The sequence below is a fragment of the Hippocampus bargibanti genome, linkage group LG07 (genome assembly GCF_051943395.1).
Source record: "Hippocampus bargibanti isolate YZ-2025 linkage group LG07, ASM5194339v1, whole genome shotgun sequence".
Lineage (NCBI taxonomy): Eukaryota > Metazoa > Chordata > Actinopteri > Syngnathiformes > Syngnathidae > Hippocampus > Hippocampus bargibanti.
The window spans coordinates 24,407,343-24,433,818 of NC_142740.1; the positions used below are offsets into that span (position 1 = coordinate 24,407,343).

The 26,476-nt window shown below is 39.9% G+C and overlaps 2 protein-coding genes across 4 annotated transcripts; one reads left to right on the forward strand and one right to left on the reverse strand.

Annotated features, from left to right (window-relative positions):
* Positions 1–22,389, reverse strand: LOC148895882 (uncharacterized). The gene is made up of 16 exons (XM_089000396.1): positions 21,544–22,389; positions 13,029–13,360; positions 12,820–12,930; positions 11,755–12,708; positions 10,518–10,688; positions 10,263–10,369; positions 8,295–8,367; positions 6,306–6,855; positions 4,767–4,878; positions 4,528–4,583; positions 3,928–3,982; positions 1,878–1,920; positions 1,565–1,729; positions 1,228–1,261; positions 1,063–1,094; positions 1–976 (listed from the first exon to the last, which is right to left on the reverse strand). The coding sequence occupies exons 6-16, from the start codon at positions 10,328–10,330 to the stop codon at positions 944–946; spliced, it is 1,221 nt and encodes a 406-aa protein (XP_088856522.1). The 5' UTR covers positions 10,331–10,369; positions 10,518–10,688; positions 11,755–12,708; positions 12,820–12,930; positions 13,029–13,360; positions 21,544–22,389; the 3' UTR covers positions 1–943.
* On the forward strand, positions 18,727–26,466 carry LOC148895883 (prostaglandin E2 receptor EP4 subtype-like). Of its 3 annotated transcripts, none has more exons than XM_089000398.1 (3): positions 18,727–19,226; positions 19,299–19,632; positions 24,239–26,466. In XM_089000398.1, the coding sequence occupies exons 1-3, from the start codon at positions 18,790–18,792 to the stop codon at positions 24,509–24,511; spliced, it is 1,044 nt and encodes a 347-aa protein (XP_088856524.1). In that variant the 5' UTR covers positions 18,727–18,789; the 3' UTR covers positions 24,512–26,466. The 3 variants fall into 3 exon arrangements, with proteins under 3 accessions (XP_088856524.1, XP_088856523.1, XP_088856525.1); XM_089000399.1 differs by having other exon boundaries at positions 18,762–18,900; positions 18,978–19,632; XM_089000397.1 differs by having other exon boundaries at positions 18,727–19,632.
* The last annotated feature ends 10 nt before the right edge of the window (positions 26,467–26,476 follow it).

Below are 26,476 nucleotides of genomic sequence, written 5' to 3' on the forward strand. Positions count from 1 at the left end.
CATCGCTTTCACATCAGCTGCAGCTATAACAAAGCGTTTTATAGATAATTTAACATAACAAAAATAGTACAACAAAGCAGCTAAGTGTTTATATTATTACAATCTTACAATTTAAAAGTATTATTATTATTGTTATTATTATTATTATTGTATTATTATTATTATCTAGCTGGCTAGCTATTAGCTATCTATTGGCTTGATAGCTAGCTTTCTATCTACTTTCTATCTATTTGTCTTACTATTCTATTTGAGTTACTTCTGGGTTAAGTGAACGCTGGTGCATGCACAGAAAAACTTATCCTGTGACTGTTTAAAGTGACCTTGAGAGTTTTAAAAAGCGCTTATAAATGAAATGTATTACTATTATTATTATTATTAGTAGTAGTAGTAGTAGTATTATCTAGCTGGCTAGCTATTAGCTATATATTGGCTTGCTAGCTAGCTTTATATCTATTTCCTTGCGGCTTTTCCCTTCAGCGGTCACTTATACATATTGTAATTATGATTATTATTTTGATGATGATTATTAATATTAACAATAATATTAATATTAATATTGTGTGCGTACGTGCATTTATTAGATTTTTAACGTGCACATTAATATAATACCTATTTTTGTATTATCTCAATTCAAGACAATATTTAGGGAATTTGTTGGATCATCTTATCTTAACAGTGTGTTTTAATACAGACATATCAGAAAATAGCAGGGTTTATTAAAAAATGATCCCAGTGTTCAAGTTAAGCAAAATCTGCAATAGTGTCCATTATGTGTATAGTCACAGTATGAAAGATTGACCATTATTGACATGATTATTCTCTCAGAAGCAGTTTTGGTTCTTATGTTCATTTTGTTTTAATATACTGGAGTCAGTTTCCATCCATTTAGCCGTATATCAGAATGTATTTCTTTATTTGGGTTTAGTTTTACATGGATTAATAATCACTGTGTCGCCATAGTCGTCGTCATGTGGTTCTGAAAAAGAAAATATAGGCAATAAGAAAGTGCACCTCTGCTATTCTGCAGTAAATCGTTGTCATTCAAGGATATAGATAACTCACCATTGACATAATGGTCATAAACGTCCCCTTCCCTGTAAATGAAGTAGAATAAATATCAATGCAATCAACACCCAATCTTCCTTTAAGACCCATTGACTTCCTCTGCATCAATTTTTGAATAACAATAATTATTGATGTAGCTTATGGAAAGAAACATTAACTCACAGTTGAACCAGAAGCTTTCTGGATACATAACCACCTGCAAGAAATAACACAAGAATAACTCGAGAGCAGCCTTTTTGTTTACAACAAATGTTGACAATGCACACTGAACTGTCATTATTTTAATGCTGTTTATTTTAGTGAGTAAACAATTACCATAAAAATAATTATATTAACGTGAACAATAGGTGTTTGTATGTATGCGATGAAGTAAATATGATAAGACATGTATGTACATATACAGTTTATGTAATTTCCCCTATATTTTACCTATTTGACTAAAACATTCTGTCAGGTGCATCCAGTCATAAAAAAAGGCCAAAGTGATATATTCACTTACATTTTCCTGATCTCCGGTTGTGGCACAGAGCTTTTTGCTGTTGGTGAGCTGGATGATGTCCAGGACATCACCCGTAGACACATGGAGATCCTTCCCTCCGGGCTTCTTCAGGACACTGTTTGGATTGATAATCACGGTCTTCAACACTCTGAGTGGACCTTTGTACTGACAGGTTCAACAAAAAAGTCACGTTTTTGTCGATTTTTAAATAGTCGAACTAAAATAAAGTTTTTCACAAAAGATTTTAGCATTATCTATTTAACTGACCAATCACAAAACATTGAGTCATGAAAAACTGTAGAAAAAGACATACCTTAAATTTTTTCCTCAGTTCCCTTTCCTCAATGGCGTCAACACTGGAAAAGCACCCAAATATTTTATTGCTTGTCATACATATGAAGTTACTGAAGTGGCGGGCCGTGGATTTCATCGCTAGGCCTTCAGTAGTGCTATGTCTGAATCACGCCCCAGCTGCCAGTGTGGTGTTATTTACTACACGTCCACTAGAGGGCGCCATTGGCCAGGAAATAACTTGTGACTTGAAGAAACTTCAAAAATACTGTCATTAAACTGTTCGAATTTTTACTATGAACGTGTGGATTCATAACCTCATAAAATTTCAATATGATTTGCTATTTTTGCGAGCCTCCGAGCTGTCTAACCTTAATGATGTCATGTCCATCTGTCCTTGAAAAGTCTGTGATATCTGCAACCAAATCCATTTCTTCTCCTCTTTCAGCCATTGTGGGTTGACAAAACTGCTATTAAATGTACACAACAATAGATTTGCTTATGCAGCTCGCTACCAATCCAGTGTTCTAGTTCTGGCCAGTATGCGCTTATCACTCGCGGCTAGTGATAGTATGATTGGCTCGTGACTTGCCAATTATGTGACTAGCCAATCATAGTTTGTGAAAACTCTGGCATTACCAGCCCCTTCCAGCAGACCTTGGGTTGTCAACTCGAACACTGATTGGTTAAAGCAACTGTTTCATCACCATTGATTTTTATGCTGCAGAGCCTGCAGAATAGATTGTGAAGGCGTCCACGTTTATCCTTCTGACCCTGGGAACAAATGATGACTGAAATGTGAATATTTGGATGCTCAAATACGAAAACACACATCTGGAAGCAGCGCAACAGGGGAAAAGCAATGAAAGGAACATAATACTATTAGGAATTATTTAATAAGAATTCATGGAAAAATATAATTCACATTAGTCTGTGATTTTGATATTTTTAGGCCAGCAGAGAAGGTCTTGCAGACACTGACGGCCCTGAGTTACTGCTTTTTAAAGACAGCTGTAGCAAATTCTGATTTTTAAAGTTTAAAGTAAGATCCTGCTGACATGACCAAATGTTACATCTGTGCACAAAAGTTTTATTTTGTTTTTTTTTTTTTAGAGTGGTCAACTTTTCTTATACAGTGAGACCTCAACTTACAAACACCTTATCTAACAAACTTTTCGTCTTACAAACGTAAAATTTCTGAGACTTAAACCTTATAATAAGCACTATTTTCACAATACACACCCACCACGGCTGGTGGAGTGATCTTCGGCGGAAGCACACGAGCGAACAGCACCAGAGGTTAAGTTACCAACAGTCCTTATGGACTGTTGGTAACTGGACTCCTTCCATAAGCAATCAACGACCAACAAAAAGGTAAATAAAAGTTTATTTTACAGCACAGTTTATTTCTTTAATTACAGTCCTCGTGTAATGCGCCTCTCTTTCCAAACAGCAATTCCCTTTGAGCTTCGACCTCCAACGCCATTCCATCAAGCCATAAATGACCATCACAAATGTAAATAAAGTGACTTTATGATACAATGCAGTGTATTTCTTTCATTACAATACAATAGCAAATTTATTATACATAGAATAAGGTATGTTGTGTGTAGTTTTAAGGCTTATTTAGTTAAAAAGTATATTTTATGGAAACCCGGGAACTGATTATTCCCATTTTAATGGTTTCCTATGGGAAATTTATTTTTGAGATACACACTTTTCGCCTTACACACTCTGTCTGGGAACCAATTAAGTTCGTAAGTTGAGGTCTCACTGTACTTCTCTGACAGTAATTTTTAAGTAGAACTTATCACTTCAACTAGACAACTGATAATAGCGATATTATGAGCATTGCACAAAGTCATTAATTCAATTTACATTTTCTAAGGAGAGATGAAATTCTTTTTGACTTTGGATGTTGCGCTCAAATGCAAATAAACTACGAGAACCTCAAATGAACTCTATCTATATCCCGTATGGGGAACACAAACACATGAATAAGGATGAACCTGCAGCTTCACCATTCATTTCCAGTTCTCTTTTACTGAACAACAAATAAATGAATACTGTACCTAATTTCAAGTGGTGGTGGTGGAAAATCCTCATTAGATAGATCTTCATAGTCATCTGAGAAGACAGAGACAATGATGTTGTTTCAAAAATGTTAACATGCGGTGTCTATACTTGCTTTTCAATTCAGAGTTCTGTTTTGTGAACAGAGAGCGCTCAGTGCCGGTCCGAAGATTTGTGGTCTTTAACTCATTCACTGCCATTTACAAATTTATTCGGGAATAGAAAATATGATGTAGAGCGCAGTTCCTGAATTAGTTCGGGTTTTGTTTTTTCTTGCTTTGGTGGCGATAAAGTGCTTGGCCAGACCACTGGCAATTTTTTCCCCTTCCACAAGGGTGAATCAATTCACTTTATTCCATGTTAGCGCTTTGTTGTGCACGTTTTTGCACATGTATGGCAGTGAATGAGTTAAGCAGAATTTAATGTGTCCGATTATCATCAAATCAAAGGATTGAGAACTTGCAATCATTCTTTTTTTTAATGTTCAAATACATCTTAGATACATGTCAAATAATTTACTTTGATTTTAAAAAATGACGTATCAAAATTGTGTATTAATTGATGCTTATACATGTGATTTTGATTGCATTGATGTTTACCTCCTTCCTCCAAGTTTGCTATGTCATCATAATCATCATGGTAGATGTCAACTTCCCTGCAGGGAACAACACAAGATGGTGGATGTAAAATTCAACGCAAGAGCTCGTTTTAAAAGGAGCTTATTCGACACAACCTTTGGATTCCAAAATGAGTGACTGAATGACTGAGAAATTCTGTGAAAGGAAATGGTAGACAATCATCTGACTCAGATTTGACCTTTCTTATGGCAAGTACTCACACAGAGGTAACATGGTCCTGAAGCTGGCTATAGTTGATCAGTTGTAAAGGATGATTTGGTGTACTGGTCCCTCCAGACAAAGATATTTGTCTCGTTAATGAGCCTGGGGAACCTTTGGGGCAAAGTGTTAATTTGGAACATGAACAGCATTGAAAATTAATGTAGACAAGGAAATACAAGGACACTGATGGTTGACAATCCATCAAATGTTTTTTTTTAAACCATTGTCCTTATTAGGTCACACATGTGGCACAGACATTGGCAAATAATTTAGTTAAATAAATTAAATTAAAATGATGCTGAAAACACAACAAAAAACTGAAACAACTCACATTTATAAAAACTAAATACATATAAAATACAAAAACAGTAGTATTTTTAGACAAAAAGATTTGTTTTCATTTACTTTACTTTAGTACACAATATTGAGAAAAATTCTGTCTTTCTCTGTTACATTTGTTACACTTATATTAAGTACTGTACATTTAAAAAAGTGAACAAAACAAATTAAGAATATGTAATTTAACTCATTCAATGCTGGTAGGGCACTTCACTATACGAACACATTTTAAACATCTTTTTATTTCCTTACACGTCGTTTTATTTTCTCGGACTTCCGTTTTATACTTATATTTCCGGTCAAATGACATCACATCCAGCCGGTTTTTACTAAAGCTCTCAAAAACAGCTCTGCCCCCTTTTCTTCTCCCCTTGGGCTGCCTGCCCCACTGGGTGCAGGCAGTTGCATTTTGTGCCGTCCCAAAGATTAAAGAATCTGTTTGTTCTTACTTTTGATTCCTGCTTCATTAATAATGACCCTAACAACTGCCATTCCCGAATTTATTGGGGAATTAAAAATATGACGTAGAGCGCCATTCCCGAATATGTTCAGGTTTTGGTTTTTCTTGTTTGGGTGCCGATAAAGCGCTGGCCATGGCCACAAGGGGGCAGCATTCCCCCTTTTCAATGTTAGCGTTTTGTTATAGCTAAAGCTGTTGTTAAAGCCCTATATAAACTAATATGTATGTATTTTTTTGGATAACCACCCTCATTTCACAGTCAGATAACTCCAGATTATATAATTTAAGAATTAACTCTTTTTTTCTAATGAAAGAAGAGAGTCTAAGGTTTCTACCGCTGCATTGAATGTTTATGTAGTCTTAAAACTCAATATCTGTGCGTCCTGGAATTTGAGTGACAATGACAAAAACCCTGGCTCTGAAGTGGACACATTTTTACACATCGTCTGGCAGTGAATGAGTTAAACACAGTATTTAAAAAAACAACAACAAACTTGTGATAAAAAATAAAAAGACATAAAGTCAAAATGAAATAAAAAGTATTATCGAAAATCCAAATCTCTATTTTTTTCGACAGGTAATGATTGTATGAGTCAGTTGTGTGTGCCATCTACAAGACGAGGAAAGACTACATTCTCACAAAGTGTTATTTCGTTATTGTTGTTCCCGAGCATTTCAAAAAAATGTACCTGCTTCTGGCTGACAGTATATGTCCTTGAAATAGCAGATACCCACTCACCTTCTCTTGTCCTTGAGGCAGAAAGTGGCTTAGCTCGCTGCGTGATGTTGAAAAATTGCTCTAGGTCAACTTTGTTCGGTCGTTTGGGTTTCAAGGGAATGGGTCCACCAGGGGGAAGTGGCTTCCTCAATGGAATCACATTGACTGTGCTCCTCAGTCGTGGTGGGGGGAGAGCAGAGAATTTTGGAGCTGGAAGAGGGCCTCTGGTACCTGAACCCCGCCTCAGCATCAAATTTTCCAGCATCAAACTGGTCTGTTTAATGTTATTACCACGTGAAGACTGTACAACTTCTTTGACTCCTGTATGGGAAGGTGAGTGAGGAGATAAAACTGGCTGGGACTGGGGAGGGGTAATATCTGGATAAGCCACACGTGGAAGCACCGTATCAGGGATTTGAGGCCGGAAAATGTCCTTCTCCGCTGCTGATGGTGTAGCTCTGCCACCGCCACGCCGTGGAGATTTTGGAGAACTACTGTCCCGACTGCTAGTGTGGGACGTGCTGGTGCTTCTGAACCTGGCCCTCAAAGCCTTGACATCAACACTGTCTCCCTGATAACAACAAGACAGAACACATTTGTTTCTCAAGCAGGATGGTAGTCGTTACATGAATGCCCACCTCGCGCACAGCAAAAACATTTGAAAAACAAGAAAGCAACCAGAGAAAAAGCAATGTGTGAAAAACTTTCAAACTTCATCCCTTTTGAATTGCTGCTGTGGACTGCAAATGTCCCCATTGTGGGACGAATAAAGGTATTCTGATTCTGATTCTGACCCAGTCCAACAATTGTGTCATTAGAAGGAAAAGAAAGACATTTTGAAATGGTCCAGTCACAGCATGGACCTAAATCAAACCCGTGGCGTGGTATGGATTGGATTAGCCTTAATTAGTCTCGCATTGGAGAAATTGACATTTCACAGCAGCAAAGTGATGAAAGGAAGAGGGAAGGAAAAGAAGTAGAAAAACTAAATACAGGAGCTGCTGGAAAGGCAGCCACTAAAAAACTAAATAACAAATCATAAGACAATGCAAAGACCAAGTCATTCAATCGTAAGCACTTTCTGCACCGTCTTTGGTGCATGAAGCAGTTCCAGATGAAAGAGGGGAGGATCAAAGCGTCCTTTTCACCAGTGAATCAGGGATGTCACGGTGAAATGTGCATGTCTGCTACAAGCTACGCTTTGAACGCAAAAACGAAGCTGTAGCATCCATTGAACAGAAGAGATTGTCTCACATCTCATGTCCCACGTAAATCTGCTTCAATTCCAAGCCGCGATAATTCCACATACGCATCGGCGCTCTGCGCGGATGCTCCTTTCGTCTCATCGCTGGCTCCTCAAGCCATGCATCCATTTTAGATGAGTTAAATAAGGTCCAGTGTAAGGAATCTTTTGTCTGAACACCCAAAAGTTGCACCCTTTGGAGAGCCTGAGTGTGAAGGAAGTGCACGCAACCACACACTTCTCTACCTCAGCCGGAATCCTGTACTTGTTGCTCTAGTTAAGTATGTGTTGTGCTGGAAGTGCTGCACCAAAAAGCTGCAAGATTCGCAAAGATTCATCTTACTTACAGAGAACAGAGGAAACAGACTAAGAATTTCCTGTCAGTCTACTTCGACATGACGTTATACGCACTAACTGTGAACAGTTCACTATAGGATCTAATGAGGTGCTGGCCAAACTTTCATTTGCAATGCTAATCTTTTGTATGTCATCCAAATATTTTTGATTGTTGTGGTATCTCCTAGGACTGAATCTTTTCATCATTTGAAAAAAGGTGATTCTCACGTCTTGTTTTGATTATCTTAGTTGTTCAATTAAAAGACGGTATGGTACAATGCATCTCGAATCACATTGACCCTCATTCTGGTCGACCAAACAAAAAAATCAACGAGGATTTAAAGCCATGCAAGCCCCATTCAGCATCTTAAGCAATCATCCAAAAGATCTCTATTGTATAAGAAGACAAGAACATTGTGAGGTGTTCTTACCATAATTCTGTTCGTAGATAGCAGAATTGTCAGAGCAGGTCGGCGGCAGTTGCTTTCACTGGGTTGATGCGACCTGTGTCAGAGCATTTGCTGAAAACCAGGAAGTGACAAACACAAACCATGTGCAGTACCGCAACAGCTAAAAATGAAAACAAAACACAGAAAAAGATACAAACTGTTGCTCTTTTATGGCTTGCTAAAACACTTCAATCAGTACTCTCTCTCTCTCTCCAGATGGATGGATGAATGGATGAATAAATTAATGAAGATAGAGACAGAGAGACTGATGAACAGGGAGATAGGTAGACAGGGAGACGGAGAGACCAAAAGACCGAAACACAGAGAGACAGAAAGACAGAAAGACAGAGTGACAAAGAGACCGAGAGACCGAGAGACAGAGAGACCGAGAGACAGAGACCGAGAGACAGAGAGACACAGAGAGACCAAGACAGAGAGACCGAGAGACAGAGACCGAGAGACAGAGAGACCAAGACAGAGAGACAGATAGACCGAGATCGAGAGACAGAGAGACCGAGACACAGAGAGACCGATGGACCGATAGACAGATAGACACATGTCCTTATTCATTTCATAAATTTCTTTTCAGCCCTTTCAAAGGGGATCGTGGGAATTTCCCGGCTGAGGAATAGAGAAACCGGCTCGAGTGTGGTAATCCAAGCAGGTGTGCAGTGGATGAATTCAATGGTTACCCGACATGTCAACAGTAATGTTTGTCATTTGACTCAGCCTAGTTGATCCATAATCTGCAAGCGTCAAGATGTGACTTTTCAACAAATGTTCTGCTTGTGCTTGCCCCTTTTGCTCGCAAATGTTTCCATTAGCTGCAAAGTGACTTTCAATGCTCACACTTCATGCCAGTGTGCGTGGATTTTTTTTATGGGGCAGAGTATACTGATTTTTTTCTTTATTTAGTAAGGTTTTTCATAACTTTCATCATATTTTTTTTAGTCTTGTCTATAACAGTTTTTTGAAGGTGTGTATGCTGTGGTGGTTGTCCGTCAGAGACATTTCTTTAGGGATTGAGAGATAAGTGTGCATTTTATGTGTGTGTGTGAAATGCCATATTTTCCAGTGTATAAGGCACACCCAAAAGCCTTGAATTTCTTCAAAAGATGACTGTGTGCCTTTCCGCAGGCACACCTTATAAACAGGGGCACCTTTAGCATAGACACAAACTCATCTTCGGGGAAATTTTTACAATGCACGCTCTTTGAAAGGATGGACCTTTGCAGGATTACTTGGACACGTAAACAAATTCTACTTTTTGAATCGTCACTGCACAGGAAGACAAGAGGATAGCCCGTGTAAAAAGGAAGGAAACATAATCATTCAAATCTCCAAAACATCCCAAGAGAATCAACAGCAACGTAATATCAGTTAAATACTGTCAAGGCATCCGTTGCATGACTTAATTTTAGCGAAACAGTTCCAGTACAGAACAGTACAAAGCTTCCTAATTCCAGTAAAGCTATTCTGTACAACGTCAGCGATCGAACAGCTGGAACAGCTGAAAACAAATACTGTCTCAGATCTGACGAGCAAGCTGCGAAAGACGGTCACTTAACTAACTCCTTGACAACAACCTTATGCACGCTTGCATAGTCTAATGAGGACCAAAACAAGACTGGGGATCATTCCAAAATTTTACAGACAATCATCTATTTTCTTTAGACCTGTCAAAGAAATATTCATAAAAAATAGGGTTATTGTTATGATTGTATAAGTGCACTACAGCATTCTGGGAGATATTTCTGCGAGTTTGGACCATGGGTGGCTGAATGGGGTCATCAAAATACTTGTAGCGGGTCAGGATGCATGTCAAATCAAAACATTTTTGATCAATTCCAGGTAGCTGGAACATTACGACAACATTCCTGGCGACTTATCGTCTTTGCTTGTGTTGCTGCTTCCAGTATGACGTTATTGTCAACGGCAGCCACGGTGTACCTCTTCCATGTTTTGACATTGCTTTGTTCTAACACAGGACGTCCCCCTGCAGACTGCATCGTATCCATCACCACAAGTCCTTCTGGGAAATCCTCAGCTGGTCATTGCTGGAGAAAAACAAAATCATACCCATTTGTAGATATTCTATGTCATATTGATGCTAATTTGGGAAACAATCTGGCTTCTGAATTAGTAATTAAGAAGCCTCTGAAAAATGTTCAATCAATAAGTTAGAACAAAGTTTGTTTGTTTCACCTATTTGCACAAAGTCCGTGGCACTTGCTGCAAGGCTTAAATAGCTCAAGGTCAAAGGTTGTCCGAGAATCATGAGTGAAGCATTAACATCCGTTGGGAACTTCACATTCATGGGATCTCTCGAAGAGGATTGGCAGATTATGATCTGGTTATGTTTCTCTCAGGGACTAGCTGGGAATAGAATCAAAGCCACTGCTCAAAAATGAAGGGAACAATTGCAGCAAAAGAGTTTGTGATTTTTGTCTTTTCTATATTTGGTCCAAATTTCTATGTATCTTATTTTATTTAATGATAGCTACACAGAAAATACAAAAGATGACGTCCAAATTTTAACTCATTCACTGCCAGACGTGCAAAAACAAGTCCACTCCAGTGCCGGGGTTTTTGTCATTTTTACTTGAATTCCATGATCCACAGAATATTGAGTATTAGGACCACATAAACATTCAATACAGCGTTAGAAAACGTAAACTCTATTCTTTTATCAAAACAAAAAAAAGTGTATTCCTAAATTATATGGGTCTGGAGTTGTATGAGCTTGAAATGAGGGCGCGTGTCCAAAATACAATGGAATACATACATACTGTATTGGTTTATAAAACACTTTAACTGCGGATGAAGCTGGAACAAAGTGCGAACATGGAATAAAGTGAAAGGCTGCCTCCTTGTAGAAAAGAAAAAAACATTGGCAGAGGCTATGGACAGCGCTTTATCTGCACCCATGCATGAAAAAACAAAACATGAACAAATTCGGGAGTGGTGCTCTACAGTGTATTTTCAATCCCCGAATAAATTTGTGATTGGCAGTGAAAGAGTTAAATGGATGAATGTTAGAATTCCTACAAGGATAAGAGTGCAAACAAAAAAAATATGAATGAAATGTTAAGATATATATTTTATGGTGGTGTACTGTTTTATTGTTCTTCTTCTACTGAAGTTATTTGAAAGGTTCTCAATTGTCGATATCTTACAGTCCAACGTTACAAATTTATTTTGTTGACTCACCCCCCCCCCCCCCCCCCCACACACAAATATCATTATTGTGGGAAAATCCAGTATTATTGTAATCATTTCCTTTTTCCTTTCTTATTATGTGCATCTTTCAGCACCCACATTTGCAAGGAGCATACGAGGGTTTGCTCTCAAAAACCCCAAGGCAGCTGTCCTTTAATTTAAAGGCAAAGTAGGAGATGCAAATAGTGTAATCAGCAGGAAATATGTTTGAACAGATAAATACGTTTTTCTGATGCCTCTAACATCATCTGTCACCTTCCCTCCACCAGCGTTGAGGGTTGTGAGATATTTTTGGAGAAGAGAGTACTAACTCTGTATACAGCTCTCTGTTTCAGGAGACGACGCTCGATTCCTGGAGGTAAAAAGAAAAACAGTTTCAAGGGTGATGTTAAACAACTATTTTTTGGTGTGTTTTCTTCAAATATTTTCCTCTGGCATCGGAAAAGTTGAGAAAAGGCTAACATTGAATTAGGCCTCGCTCCACTTCCAGTCTTCATGGTCACATAAGCTGTGGTTTTTCACTTGCATGAGGCAGAAGCGCCTTTCTGTTTCCTTTAATGTTTACATCATTCACTGCCATTCACAAATTTATTCGGGAATCGAAAATATGACGTGGAGCGCCATTCCCGAATTTGTTCGGGTTTTGTTTTGTCATGCTTGGGTGCCGATAAAGCGCTAGCCATAACTTCTGGCAGTGTTTTTTCCCTTCCACGAGGGGGCAGAGTTTCTTTTTTTTCCCATGTTAGCGCTTTGTTCCAGCTTCAGCTGTCGTTAAAGCGCTATATAACCTATTGCATTGTATTTTGGACCACCACCCTCATTTCAAGCTCATATAACTACAGACTCATATCATTCAGGAATTAACTTTTTGGTTCTAATGAAAGAAGAGATTTTAAAGTTTCTGACGCTGCATTGAATGTTTATTTAGTCCTAAAACACAATATTCTGTAGATACAGGAATTTGAGTGACATTGACAAAAACCCTGGCACTGGAGTGCACACATTTTTGGCAGTGAATGAGTTAATAACACAGCACAAGACATCCTATTTACAGTAAGTAGTACAGTACTTGTGTGGTGACGCCCAGTGCTCCTTATGTTGAACTCTGTTGAATGAGCGTCGCGGCAGACTATCATGCTCGTGTTTGTGTTAGGCAAGAGCTTTTCCGGCACGTCTTCTGATGAAACAGAGTTATTTTGTCATAAATTCTCAGACAGAGGAAAATGTTTGTGTCACATCATCCCCAAATCTTTTATAAATGAGAAGGATTATTCTTTAATTGAAATACCTAGCAGTGGATATGTGCACCACTTTAGAGGGAAGGCAGACAGAAATGATGCACAAGAAAGAAGAACACGTGATTGTAACAGTATAAAGAAGTCAACATTCAGATGAATACCTGGCAAAGAAAAAAAATGTGATGGTGAATATAGAAATACAATTATCAAGTTTTGGAAAAAAATATATAATGATTTTCACAATTGGAATAGGACTTACGTTTTTTTAACCAATTAAGCCGATCTATCCATCCAGCCATTTCTGACCCCTTTTTATCAAGCTCTGTTCATATAGTCTTCTCTGTATGTCCTGGATCGTCCCCAGAGCCTTCTCTTGATGGGACAAAACCCTGACATCAGTTCTATAGAACCGTACCGACCTGTATCAGGGGGATAGAAGTCCCATTTACTCCTAAAGAAACCCCGCTTAAATGTTGTTCACTCTGTATCCATTGTAGCCTGGTCATTCTGAAAGGTGGATGACTGTCACAAATGCAGTGGTGGAGGATCCAAAAAGAAGTCAGAATTGAAGAGCAGGGTCAACTTGAGAAACTGTATTAAGAAAACACCGAGAAAACTAAAATCCAGACCAAACAAAGTCTTGAAAATGAATCCAAATTACAAATATAAGGAAATCATGAACAGGAACAGAAACGTCATCAGAAACCATGACAGAAACAATGACCTGGCACTGAGTGGTTGAGCCGGGACTCCTTTTAACAAAAAACCTACTAATAACATGATGACCATGTTTATTATGTTTGTTAAAGTAATTATAAGTGCCTTGCATGCTGGGTCCGACAGGACAGTAATTTCATCTGTATGTCATACATATTAGCATATTTGACAAGAAAGCTGACTTAGACTATGACTTTGACTTTGATGACCAACAGGTGTACAGCTGCAGGCCGAGGCGTCCAGTGCTACCTGTTGGTCCCGAACAGATCAACCATAACAATCCCCCGATCTGTGGTCCCTTTTCAAGGTGTCTTCATTTTTCCTTGCTCAGTTCGACCCTTTGGTTCAAGGGATGTGGTTAATCTTTATCCATTGTGGGCTACTGAAGCCCTTGGAGACTCCTTTGCGATGAAGGGTTATACGAATAAAATTGACTTGGCTAAGGGTTTTATGGTGTAGATTAGCTCCACTGTTGCATAACAAGGGTGGGGGTAGTGCAGAAGAGCTTGCTCACTGAAGCATTTTCAGAAATAGGCAAGAAAAAAAAATCTGGACTTTACAATTAATTCTGTTTGGTTCAGCATGCACTCTAGAGACCCAAAGATTATATCATAGAAAGTCATGACATTGCCCTTAAAATAACGGAGGCCCGGACTGTAAATAAACATACAAACAAGAACGCTAATGCTTTACAGATGCAAGTCTTCTCCCACGATGGATGCAGCAGCAAACTCAATGTGGCTGATTTAACGAGAAACTGTTAGCTGCTTTGGCACGCCCTAGCCTCAGCTGACTGTTTTTATGATGAATCCGTGGCTGGCATGGTGTGTCTCTTATTTATAAAAACACTGACTCCCAACTATTAATGTTATCCTGAACCTTCTATAAATCCTGCCCCCTCAGTTTTGGATTGTCTTGGGATTCACCCCATCAAGGGGGAGACTGCTGAGTGGTTGCACCTTTTCGGCAGCATGAATATGCCAGCACTGTTTTTGATTTGGAAGGAATGTCACTGCTCGGACAGCTCTGGGGTGATTGCTTTTTTTGCCTGTAAAGAGCAGCATTTTCACAGCTCCGCTTGGTTCAGCGGAAAGGTCGGCGCTGTTGAACTGTCTGTGGCTGGAAGAATGCATGATTTGAGGTGCCCGCGATAAGACGAAAGAAGGGTTAGTACACAGCGCCAATGCGTATGTGGAACTGTCGCGGCTTGGAATTGAAGCGGATTTACGTGGGCCTTTTCATCAATGGATGCTACAGCTTTGTGTTTGCTTTCAACATTTAGCTTGTAGCAGACGTGCACATTTCACCATGATGGCTCTGATCCACCTGTGAAAAGGAGGCTTTGATCCTCTCCTCTTTCATCTAGAACTGCTTCATGCAACAAAGAGGGTTCAGAAAATGCTTAAGATTTAATGACTGTCTGTGTCTTTTGTGTTGTGTCACATTATTTGTTATTTAGTTTTTTTTTCTTACTTTAAGTTGGCGCCGCGAGAGTGTCTGCCTTTACAGCAGGTCCTGTGTTTTGTTTTTCTACTTCTTCCTTTTCTTTCCTCTTTGTTTCATAACTTTGCTGCTCTGAAATGTGAAGTTCTCCACTGCAAGTCTAATAAAGTTTAATCACTTAGACTCACTTAGAAGCAGGAGTTGTTTTCCTTCGTGACAGCTCAACTTCAAATGCAACTTGTTTGCATCCATTTTTATATAAATATGTCAGAAAAGCAACATTTATGTATATACATCTCTGACACAATTGTTTTGCAGTTCTGTTGTCAGGCTTTAAGATAATAATAAATAAATAAATCTACAGTATATTTGTCAAAAAGTAAATGAAACTGGAGAAAAGAAATTCACTTTTTTATACTTTTGCTTTTGTGAGGGTCGTGGTCTGAAAATATGATTCAACAGTTGTGGAATCTGTTTAACCTGCACAACTCATGAAATCACTAAATGACTAGTAGCCATTGAAAAATACAGCGTTCAGGCTGGTGTGTCCTTACCGATTTTTAACATAACCATCCAGCTATGGTCCATTTTTTGGGGCATATAAATAACTCTACAAGTGTGTTCTCAACTGTTCTTGAAGTTCATGAAATACTCATTGGCAACGTACACAACAAACATAATCAATAGCCAAAAGGGATCTCAAAGACCTTTGCAACATTGAAGGGAACTATAAAGAATAGCGGGACAGCTTGTTCATCCCATGATTCAATGTTGTCTGCGGGACATTCCATTAACAGTGGAGTTTCCAGGCTTTGCCATCACTTAAGTGCTTCATTGTCCTTAAACAGGCTGCCAGCTTATTTGTGTATGGAGCAAAGAGAATGTGAAGTGTACGTCTCGGGTAAGTCTTCAAATGGTCTTTTAAGGCTGGCTGCAGACGGAGACCCTCGGCGATACTCCTCACTCTAAATATGAGTCACAGAGGATAAACGTGTGAGGGCCGCAGAGTCGCACCAGGCTCATTTTGCTGATGTAGTGCCTGCTCCTCGTGGTTTTGTCAACTCAGTTATCTTACTGTTCAATGTCTATTCAAATAGTGTATCTGTAGTGCTGCACACTTGAAAATAGAACAAATGGTAAAGATACTTTTAAGTTTGATAATATTGATGAGCATGACATGTACTCTTTCGTAAATTGAATACTACAGAAACAAATATGCAAATTTGCAGCGGCAAGCCGTGCATGTCACTCCTCGGCCTTCACTAGTGCTATGTCTGACTCAATCAGCTGCGAGTGTGGTATGATACTGCATATCCACTAGTGGGTGACTTTGGCCACGAAATAACTCGTGACTAGAAGAAACTTAAGAAATACTGTCAGTATACTTTTTGAATTTTTACTATGAACATGTGGATTCATGATAACCTCATAAAATTGCAATGTTATTTGCTATTTTTGCTGGCTTCGGAGCTGTCCAGCCATGGTGATGTCCATATATTGTTGAAAAGTCTGTCATATTTGTGTTGTCATATTATTTGTTATTTAGTTTTTTTGTTCTTTTGATTTCAAGATGGCGTCGCGAGAGTGGCTGCCTTTCAAGCATCTCCTGTATTTTGTTTTTCTACTTCTTTCTTTCCTTTCCTCTTCCTCTCATAACTTCTCCTTCCCTGTCAGCTCACATCCTACTAGTGGGGCATACCCACAAACACCATTGAACATCACGTCTTAAATTTCTAGCTTCAGACTCATCATTCTATCTGATACTCTTTTTACTTCAAAGACATTCCTAAAACTCCTCTTTTAAGATAACCCCAATTCAATTTCTCTTTCTGTCTTCACCATGATAGAACAACTTAAACCCTGACCCTAAGCTTCTAGCCTTGCCCCCTTTCCACCTGGTCTCCTGGACACACAGTATGTCTACCTTCCTTCTCTGCATCATGTCAACCAGCTCTCGACCTTTACCTGTCATTGTTCCGACATTCAAAGTTCCTACTCTTAGTTCTATACTCTTGGCGTTCCATTTCTCTCTTTTCCTGCGGGCACACCTCCCTCCTCTCCTTCTTCGACCAACATTAGTCAATTTTCCACTGGCACCCTGAAGGTCAACAGTACCAATGGCGGCCGTTGTTAAGCCGAGCCTCGACCGATCCGGTATGGGATTCAAAGGTTTGATTCGCATATTTGTTTTGGCAATTTTTTTTACGGCGGATGCCCTTGCTGACACAACCCTCTGTATTTATCCGGGCTTGGGACCGGCACAATAAGACACTGGCTTGTGCCCCCTTGTGGCTACATTATTAAATCAACACAACAATATATTTGCTTATGCAAGTTGTTACAGATACAGTGTGCTAGCTCTGGCCAGTATGCCCTTATCACCTAGTGGCTAGCGGTACTATGATTGGCTAGCGACTAGTCAATCATGTAAATGGCTAAGCATAGTTTGGCCTTGGGTTGCCAACTCGAACTCTGATTGGTTAAAGCAACAGTTTCATCGACATTGATTTTTATGCTCCATGGCCTGCAGAACTGATTGTGAAGGCATCCAGGTAGATTTCTGACGCTGGTAACAAAACTGATCCTGTGACTGTAAAGTGACTTTGAGAGTTTTGAAAGGCACTTATAAATGAAATGTATTATTATTATTATTATGATAGCTGAAATATGATTGGTTAAATGCTTAAATCTGAAAACACACATCTAGAAGCAGCGCAACAGAGGAAAAGTGATGAAAGTTAGCTGAAAGACAATTTGGAATTATTTAGTACAAATTCATAACTTTGCTGCTATGAAATGTGAATTTCTCCACTCCGAGACGAATAAAGGTACATCCAATCCAATCCAATACAATGGACAAAATATAATTCGCATTAGTCTGTGATTCAGATACTTTTAGGCCAGCGGAGAAGGCCTTGCAGGCCCCACCTGCAGCTGCACAGCTGTTGGTCGTTTTAATCAGTGGCAGTTAAAAGGACTCCCGGCACGACCATTCAGTGTTCTGAAGAGGAAAGCATAAATGTTTGCAATCGATTAAAGAAGTCCTCCCGTATCAATTCGAGCCGTCAGGACTCCAATGTAGCGTCCCAGAAAATGCACAAGATGGCGCCCAAGCTCCGTTGGAAATAGGCTGATTTGTCTGCTGGGAATTTGTGTCAACTAGTATAAAATAGTAGTCTTGGTGCAACACACAACGATTCACCATCACATTATTTATGTGTTTTCCTTCAAATTTCGCCATCAACACGGATCAACGCGAAGTTTTCAGACCAAACAAAGTGCCCAAAATGCATTGTGTGTTGCTTTCTCGGTCAGGGGCGTTCCAGACGTGACGTCATGTCAGGCATCGTCATCCACTCGAAAACAAGACTTCCTGAATATTCAGTGCGAGTCTTAAAATGTAAAATATAGCTATATGCAATGGAATCTTTGTAAAATACGCACAGTCATTGGAAGTGATTTTACAAATTATGGACACAAGTTGTCCGGAGGCGTCGGTTGTCCTTTAAACCAAAGGAAAAGTTTAGGGATGAAGAATGTGTCCCTTGGCCTCCACAAGACTTGCTGCATTTTGTACACTACTAATTAATTTCTGTTTGTTTCCTCATCTCTTGACCAGAACTAGGGGGTGGGGGGTTGTGACTGACGTAATCGCAGACAGATGCCAAAATGAGCTCGATTTTCACGTCCAATAAGAATGCTGACTGGGAGGTCTCCTTGAAAAAAATGTGTCCTGCCCCAATCGCGTAAAGACGCAGTGACGTGCACGAATGGAACCATAAAGGCACAGTCTCAGCTCTTGCTCCTCGTCACCCTGCCCAAGTGGGAACCTCTTCAAGTCCACGTTGGATCCCAAAGACATGTTCTCAAACGCGAGCTTCTTGTGGCGTTCGTACACAAAGAGTCTCAACTTGACGCACGGCTCTCATTTGAGAAATGAGACTTTACTGGTTCATGGCTGGAAAGAAAAGGTTACTTTACCTATATTTATGTTTGCTGGTGGCGCCATTGGGAATATTATAGCAATCGTCGTTCTGTCCATGTCCAGACAAGAGAGGAAAAGTTCTGCTTTCTACACCCTGGTGTGCGGTTTGGCGGTGACCGACCTGCTGGGCACGTGCCTGGCTAGCCCGCTGACCATCGCCAACTATTTGGACCGACAGGTGCTTCGAGGCGGAACCCTATGTGACTTCCACTCCTTTTTGCTGCTCTTTTTCAGTCTGACTGGCTTGAGCATCATTTGCGCCATGGCGGCGGAGCGCTACCTTGCAATCTGCTGCCCTTACTTGTATCAGCGGTGGGGGGTGGACCGCCGATTTGCGCAAACGTTCTTGATATCCATGTACGCCACCAACGTTCTTTTCTGCAGTCTCCCGATGACGGGCGCGGTGAGGAGCAGGTTGCAACCGTCCCAAACGTGGTGCTTCATTGACTTGAGGACCCCCGAGCCTGTGGCCGCGGTGTACTCTGTCCTTTATGGCGTGGTGAGCGTGCTGCTCATTGTGGGCACCGCCGCGCTCAATGTGGCCGTGTGCGGCGCGCTGCTGCTCATGCGTCGGAGGAGCGTGCGCAGGAGCACCGAGAGCATCAGGAGCAGCGTGCGGGACAGATGCAGAGCGCTTTCTTCAGCTGCGGAGATCCAGATCATGACCGTACTCGTGATGACATCGATCGTTGTTGTGGCCTGTTCGGCTCCGCTGGTGGTAAGTCCGCATTTACACGCGGATAGAATACCATACATGTTAAGTTTCAGAAATCAAAAATGTAGAGATTTTTGTACGGGCGACTCTGTGGTGCGTGTTAAACGAATGTAAGTGTTAAAAAAGTGGAAAGTAGAAGTGATTAAAACACAAAATGCTTTCATATTTTATTTATACATCAGAATCAGAATCATAGTTATTGCCAAGTATGTAGGACACACAAGGAATTTGTTTCCGGTAGAACACGCTGCACTAGTATCGTTGTCAAAAAAACTGCTTAGTGGCACTATACAGTTCCATTTTGGCTACTGTTGAAAGAGTTCAAAGAGTTAATGGCTTGGGGGAAGAAGCTGTTCTCATTCGATTTCATTTGTTTATACATTCGATTAGTATAAACATTTATTATTATTATTATTATTATTATTATTATTGTTTTACATTTTTTTGTTTCCCCTTACAAATAAACTGTCTGTATTGTGTCAATGGTTGCTTTATAAATGGTTGCTTTTTGCACAGTAACAGTATACATCTCAGTCCTCTGACATTTCTATTATGCCTTGAATACAGTACTTTGTTTTTTTTTTATCTTTTCACCTCCCACTCCCTTTCAAATTGCTGCTGTAGACTGCAAATTTCCAAATTAAAGTCTTTCTGATTCTGATTGAGTACTGTATTGTGAGTATTGTGGTCAAAATCGGGAGTCTCCCGACCAAATCGTGAGCCTTAAAGGACAACAGACGTCACTTTTTTTTAACTGACATCAGAAAAACGTTTTATAGCATCTTAAATACCCAAAACACGCAGGCTGATATTTTTATTCAAATGCAAAACACCAATAAAAATGACTTAAAGTGTCCAAAATCTGCAAAAAATTGAGCTGCGAATTGGGCATTTTCACGCCAGCAATGCAAGACGCCAAGACGTCTTGCATTGCTGGAGAATCAAAACAATGGCTTCAGATTCGGAGAATATGCTTTCTTGTTACACATCCAGTTATGAATATGATTCAAATAGTTCTGAAGAGGAAATAATTCATGTTTGCAATCGAATAAAGAATTTATTTCGTGCCGTTTTGAGGCAACATTGGGGGGAAATGTCTCACCCAAAAAAAGAGGCACAAAATGGCGACCTCCTGTGGCCACCTCAGTTTCCACTGGCTGATAAATTCCTTATATGGAGCTTGGACGCCCTCTTCTGGCGGCTTTTGGGTGCAACACGTTTTTCAGACCAAACAAGTACAGCAAAATACATTGACGTGATGGTAGGACTGCTACAATGTGTCTTTTTTTCCGGTCAGGGGCGTTCCTTTAGTGACGTCACGTACGGACTCGTTACCAACTCAAAAACAAGACTTCCTGAATATTCAGCGTGAGTCTTAAAACGTGAAATGTAGCTATATACGGTGGAATCTTACTAAAATACGCTCAGTAGAAGTCATTTGAAGCCATTTTACAAATTATGGACACAACTTGTCCGGAGACGTCGGTTGTCCTAAAGGACATGTACTGGATACTGGAATAAAGTTGCATTTATCAGCGTTTTTCAACCTTTTCTTGAGCCAGGACACATTTTTTACATTGGACATTTGTTGCGGCACACCACTGACCAAAAAAGTTATAAAATGACAATCTGAACAGTATATTTAATTACAATATAATTTCTCAATTTATTTAGACTCAAGTCAATGCGAAACTACTTGGTAACTAGCTTTTAGCGCTTTCTCATTTACATTTGTGATTTTTCTCATAAAGGCTCCCTGTTTCTCTGCATTGACACACAGTTGAACAAAATAGTCTGTCAGCTTGTTTTGAAGCGACTGGTGTTACGATTAGAGCTGGCGCCATGCTTGGAACCATGGCGCTGTTGGTTGGATAGCTTCTCGCCACACATCAGGCATAATGGAGTACTACCTACCTGTAGGTGTCGTCTCATCCCCGGTGAATGTAAATCCATACGAAATATAGCTTTCATTATATCTCTGTCTTTGCTTTATTTCCCACCACTAATACGAGGGGCTTCATCCAGGTCAGAATATTGTACAGAAGCCAATTCGGAGTTTGCAGTTGCCCTTTTTAAAAACTTATTGGCTTGTCACCACGACCCGTCAACGTGCATCATTAAATCTCTCGGTGGAACGAGACAATCAGCGATGTGTTGCAACACGGACAGATTTTGTCATCGTCTCTACTTTAACTCATTCACTGCCATTCACTAATTTATTCGGGAATTCAAAATGTGACGTAGAGCGATAGATCTATTTTTCTAAAATGTCAACAAACATGTTTAATTCCAGTCAAAAAATATTCATACATAGAATAAACAAGCATGTTCAATTTCTTTTCGTTACTACACAATCAATCCTGTGGTATTTTGATATTGTACAGTATTACAGAAACGACAAAGAGAAAATACTTTCCACAATATTTCTTATTAGTGTAAATGTCTTTATTTTGAATATTTCCAATGTGCTGTAACATCTCTGAAATCATTCCCATTAGCCACTACATTTGAATGATTAACAGCAGTTTACTGCAACAAATTCTCAGTTTTCTCAGTTTTCATACTTGGGAGCTGATAAAGCGCAGGCCATGGCCTGTGGCAAGAAAGGGGCAGCATTTTCCGTTTTTCCATCTTAGCGCTTTGTTTCAGCTTCAGCTGTTCCCATTGTGGGACGAATAAAGTTTTTCTGATTCTGATTCTTTCAACAGTAGCCAAAATGGAACTGTATAGTGCCACTTAGCAGTTTTTTTGACAACGATACTTGTGTGGATTCTGATGTATATATTGCATTGTATTTTGGACAGCCACTCTCATTTCAAGCTCATATAACTCCAGACCCATATAATTTAGGAATGAATTCTTTTTTTCTAAAGAAAGAAGAGAAATTAAGGTTTCTAATGCCGTATTGAATGTTTATGTAGTTCAAAAACTCAATATTCTATGGGTTCTGGTGTGAACACATTTTTGTATGTCTGGCCGTGAATGATAATTACCATTTTCATTGCTCTTTTGTGACATTCTTAGACAAACACTATCTTTAATCACAAACTGATTGCAATGGTCCAATCCACATTGTTGTATTGCACTACACTGTATTGTATTGTTGTGACACAAAATGTGAATTCATCCCAAAGAGAGCCAATGCTGCTATCTGATGGATGTTATTCTTATGCATTGATTTAATTGTATTTCTTCATGACCAAACCACAGCAAGCCAAGTCTTTTCTCAGCCCACTCAGAAAAAAACATATTTGACTGTTATTGATGTTAATAGCAATTAATGTCAATAGTGCTCCTTATTCATATTGACGACATTTCACGTGAAAGGCTCTCAAAGAGTTACAAGATACAGTAGTAACTTAAAATAACAAGTTAGCCCAGTGTAGTTCGCGGCACATCACAATAATAATTCCAACCATTCACTTAAAAGAATAATGTAACTTTTACTTGCAATACTTCAGTACATGGACCCTTCACACCCGGCCCACAACCTTTTCCAGCTACTAATCCATGCACACCAAATCCATCAGACATTTAATCCGCTTCTCCCTTCGAGCTATTAACTCTCTAAAGTTTAGAATCCAAACAGTAACCCAAATATAACTTTATATTGGCTCTTTTGCAATTTTGCACAACCCTGAATACACTATTCATTTTGGGGTTGCGCTTTATAGTCCGGTGGGCCTTATACACCGGAAAATACAGTACGATCTTCTTCTTTTCCTTTCGGCTTTTCCCTTCAAAAGGTCGCCACAGCGAATCAGTGTCCTCCATCTTCAGAGTTGGATTCGCGTGTTTGTTTTGGCCAAGCTTTTACGTCGGATGCGCTTCCTGACACAACCCTCTGTATTTATCCGAGCTTGGGACCGGGACGAAAAGACACTGGCTTATGTCCCTTTGTGGCTACAGAAAAAGCAATTCTGTGAACTTAATAAAGATGAAGTTGCTCAGTAAAAGGCTCCCAAACACAAAATGGGCATCACCACAGCAATAATAATAATAATAATAATAATAATAATAATAATAATAATAATAATAATAATACCTTTCATTTCTAAGCGCCTTTCAAAACTCTCAAGTTCACTTTACAGGGTGAGCAGCGGCAGCCACACGCGCCAGCGTTCACTCAACCTGAAAGTAACTCAAATACATAGAAAACTAGCTAATATATAGCTAATAGCTAGCCTGCCAGATAGCTAGCTAATAGCTAGCTAGATAGCAAATATATAGCCAGCTAGACAGATAATAGATAGAAAATAAATGGCTAGCTAGGTAGCTAGCCAGATAGTAAATAGCTAGCTAGATATCCAGATAGCTAGGTTGAGCAACGGCAGCCACACACGCCAGCGTTCATTCAACCCGGAAGTAACTCAAATACAGAGAAAGCTAGCTAATATATAGCTAATAGCTAGCCAGCCAGATAGCTAGCCAGATAGATAGCTAATAGCTAGCTACATAGCCAATATATAGCCAGCTGGACAGATAATGGATAACAGCAAGGTAGCTAGCCAGATAGCAAATAGCTAGCTAGATAGCTAGACAGCTCGATAGCAACATTCAAAAAAAGCAAAACTATATGGTACGATATGAATGTTTTTTTTTCTTTCAGGTCCGTGTGTTCACCAACCGTCTCATGCTGAAAGATGATTCAGAAGCCGACCTTGCCGCCATCCGGATTGCATCCGTTAACCCAATCCTGGACCCCTGGATCTACATTCTTCTCAGGCGGTCTCTGTTTCGCAAACTACTAAGTCTGTCCAGACGACGTGGAACTCACAGCAGTCGCACCCTGCCGACGCAAGGACATCTCTTTTATTCTGAACACGCCAAGGATAGCCATGCATTCAGTCACATGATGCAAGCTAGTATGATGATTGTCTAAGTACCAGACATTCACGTTTTAGCTCGTAAATTCAGACTGAAGGCTTGTGTTTTTTTTTCATTAGTTTGAAGGAGGACAACAGATAGTTTTGCTACTTGGCACTTTTGAAAAAGGCTATAAGGCTCCATGGAAATTATTCAATCGATTTTCTTTAGCACTCCGTGTCAGAGGGGGGCTTCTGCCCAGCTGACATAGTGTAAGGGGCCGGGCACACTCAGGACTGATCATCTGTCGAATCATAGAACATGGATTTATATTTCACACATTGGATTTACATTTCACAGCAGCAAAGTTATGGGGAGTATAAGGGGAGTAAAAGAAGCTATTTTCATAAAACAGCAAAACCCTTCACTAAATCGCCATGGTGGGGTGAGGTTCCATTTGGATCGTTCCCACAACCGACTTCTTAGGCAACATAGGCTTAGTTAAGCTGATGAGGTGATACCAGAGCAAATGGGGCAATCAGGCCAGTCGTAGACCCCATACTCAGGCAGGACTACAGAAGTAATCGGTCAGGACAATAGAAGTAATCAGTGCAGCCGCAGGGAGTAGTCCTCTGCTCCCCCCAACCTGAGAGCAGGAACCAATCACAGCAGCGTCTGGCACTGCCACGTATGGACAGTCGGGATATATATAGGGCTGAAACTACCAGCAAAAGACTTTAGTTCGCTGACGAAGCCTCTTGGATAAGAAGCGAAACGTCCGACACCTTCAAAGAAGTACTTAGTAAGGCTGAAGAAACCTTTTCATCGATGGATCACTCCTGTACCACCGAGAGCTTACACAGACGTTTGAAGTCAAAAGAACAAAAAAAAAAATAACAAAACAATATGACAATATTAAGATACAGTCATTCAATCTTAGGCACTTTCTGCACCCTCTTTGTTGGATGAAGCAGTTCCAGATGAAAGAGGAGAGGATCAAAGCGTCCTTTTCACCAGTGAATCAGGGACATCATGATGGAATGTGCACGTCTGCTACAAGCTAAATGTTGAAAGCATAGACGAAGCTGTAGCATCGATTGATGAAAAGGGACTGTCTCACATCTCCTCTCCCACGTAAATCTGATTCAATTCCAAGCCGCCACATTTCCAGCGCCTCTCTTCTGCAGACTGTCCAACACCGACCTTTTTGCTGACCAAAGCGGGGCTGTGAAAATGCTGCCCGTTACTGGCACAAAAAAAAGCACAATTGCCCCAGAACTGTCCAGTGATGAAAAGTCAAATGGCACTGATATTCCTCCCGATCAAAAACGGTGCTGGCATATTCGTGCTACCGAAAAGGTGCAACTGTTCATTAGTCTCCTCCTTGATAAATGTCTTGGCCAAAAAGTGGCCACATGACGCACAATGACACTAAGTGACAAAAGAAAACTCAAAAACAACCAAAAAAAAGCAAGGCTTCTGAGAACACTTGCTGACGCTGCCTACTCGGGCGCCATCTTGGACTTTTCAAAACGTTTAAAGAGAATATGAAGACTTTGATACATACAGTGAGGTATGAAAAGAAGGGAAGTTGGAATATTTATTTCGTGCCATTCACTGACGCCCAGCGTTGTCTTGACACACATTTTGAGTGTATTTTGCTCACATTGCATCAGTCAAGTTGTACATCGCAGGACAACACTTTATTTTATACTGAGGAGATGCTGATGTTTTAGCTAAAAGTACAAACCAACATCTGTTGGATCTCTACTGGATGGGAGGAAAAATATCAACTCTGACGTCTGTAATTTTACCCTGTATGTGATTTAAAGAACAACCGACACGATTTTTTTGTTTCCTAACTGACGTCAGAAAAACGTTTTATAGCATCTAAAATACCCAAAACACGCAGGCTGATATTTTTAGTCAAATGCAAAACACCAACAAAAATGACTTAGTGTCCCAAAATTACTTCAAAATGACCTCACAAAGTTTCAGTATCAGAAGGTCCCGCCCCCTTGTTCGTGACGTCACGCCACAG

What these genes read in the sequence shown, in the direction of transcription:
- LOC148895883 (XM_089000397.1), top strand. Translation starts at nt 18,790, where the DNA reads ATGTTCTCAAACGCGAGCTTCTTGTGGCGTTCGTACACAAAGAGTCTC. An exon ending in CCTGTTCGGCTCCGCTGGTG is followed by an intron (nt 19,633 to 24,238) that starts GTAAGTCCGCAT and finishes TTTTTCTTTCAG; the next exon opens with GTCCGTGTGTTCACCAACCG.
- LOC148895882 (XM_089000396.1), bottom strand. Translation starts at nt 10,330, where the DNA reads ATGGATACGATGCAGTCTGCAGGGGGACGTCCTGTGTTAGAACAAAGC. An exon ending in AGCAAACTTGGAGGAAGGAG is followed by an intron (nt 3,983 to 4,527) that starts GTAAACATCAAT and finishes CTGTCTTCTCAG; the next exon opens with ATGACTATGAAGATCTATCT. An exon ending in TTATGACCATTATGTCAATG is followed by an intron (nt 977 to 1,062) that starts GTGAGTTATCTA and finishes TTTCTTTTTCAG; the next exon opens with AACCACATGACGACGACTAT.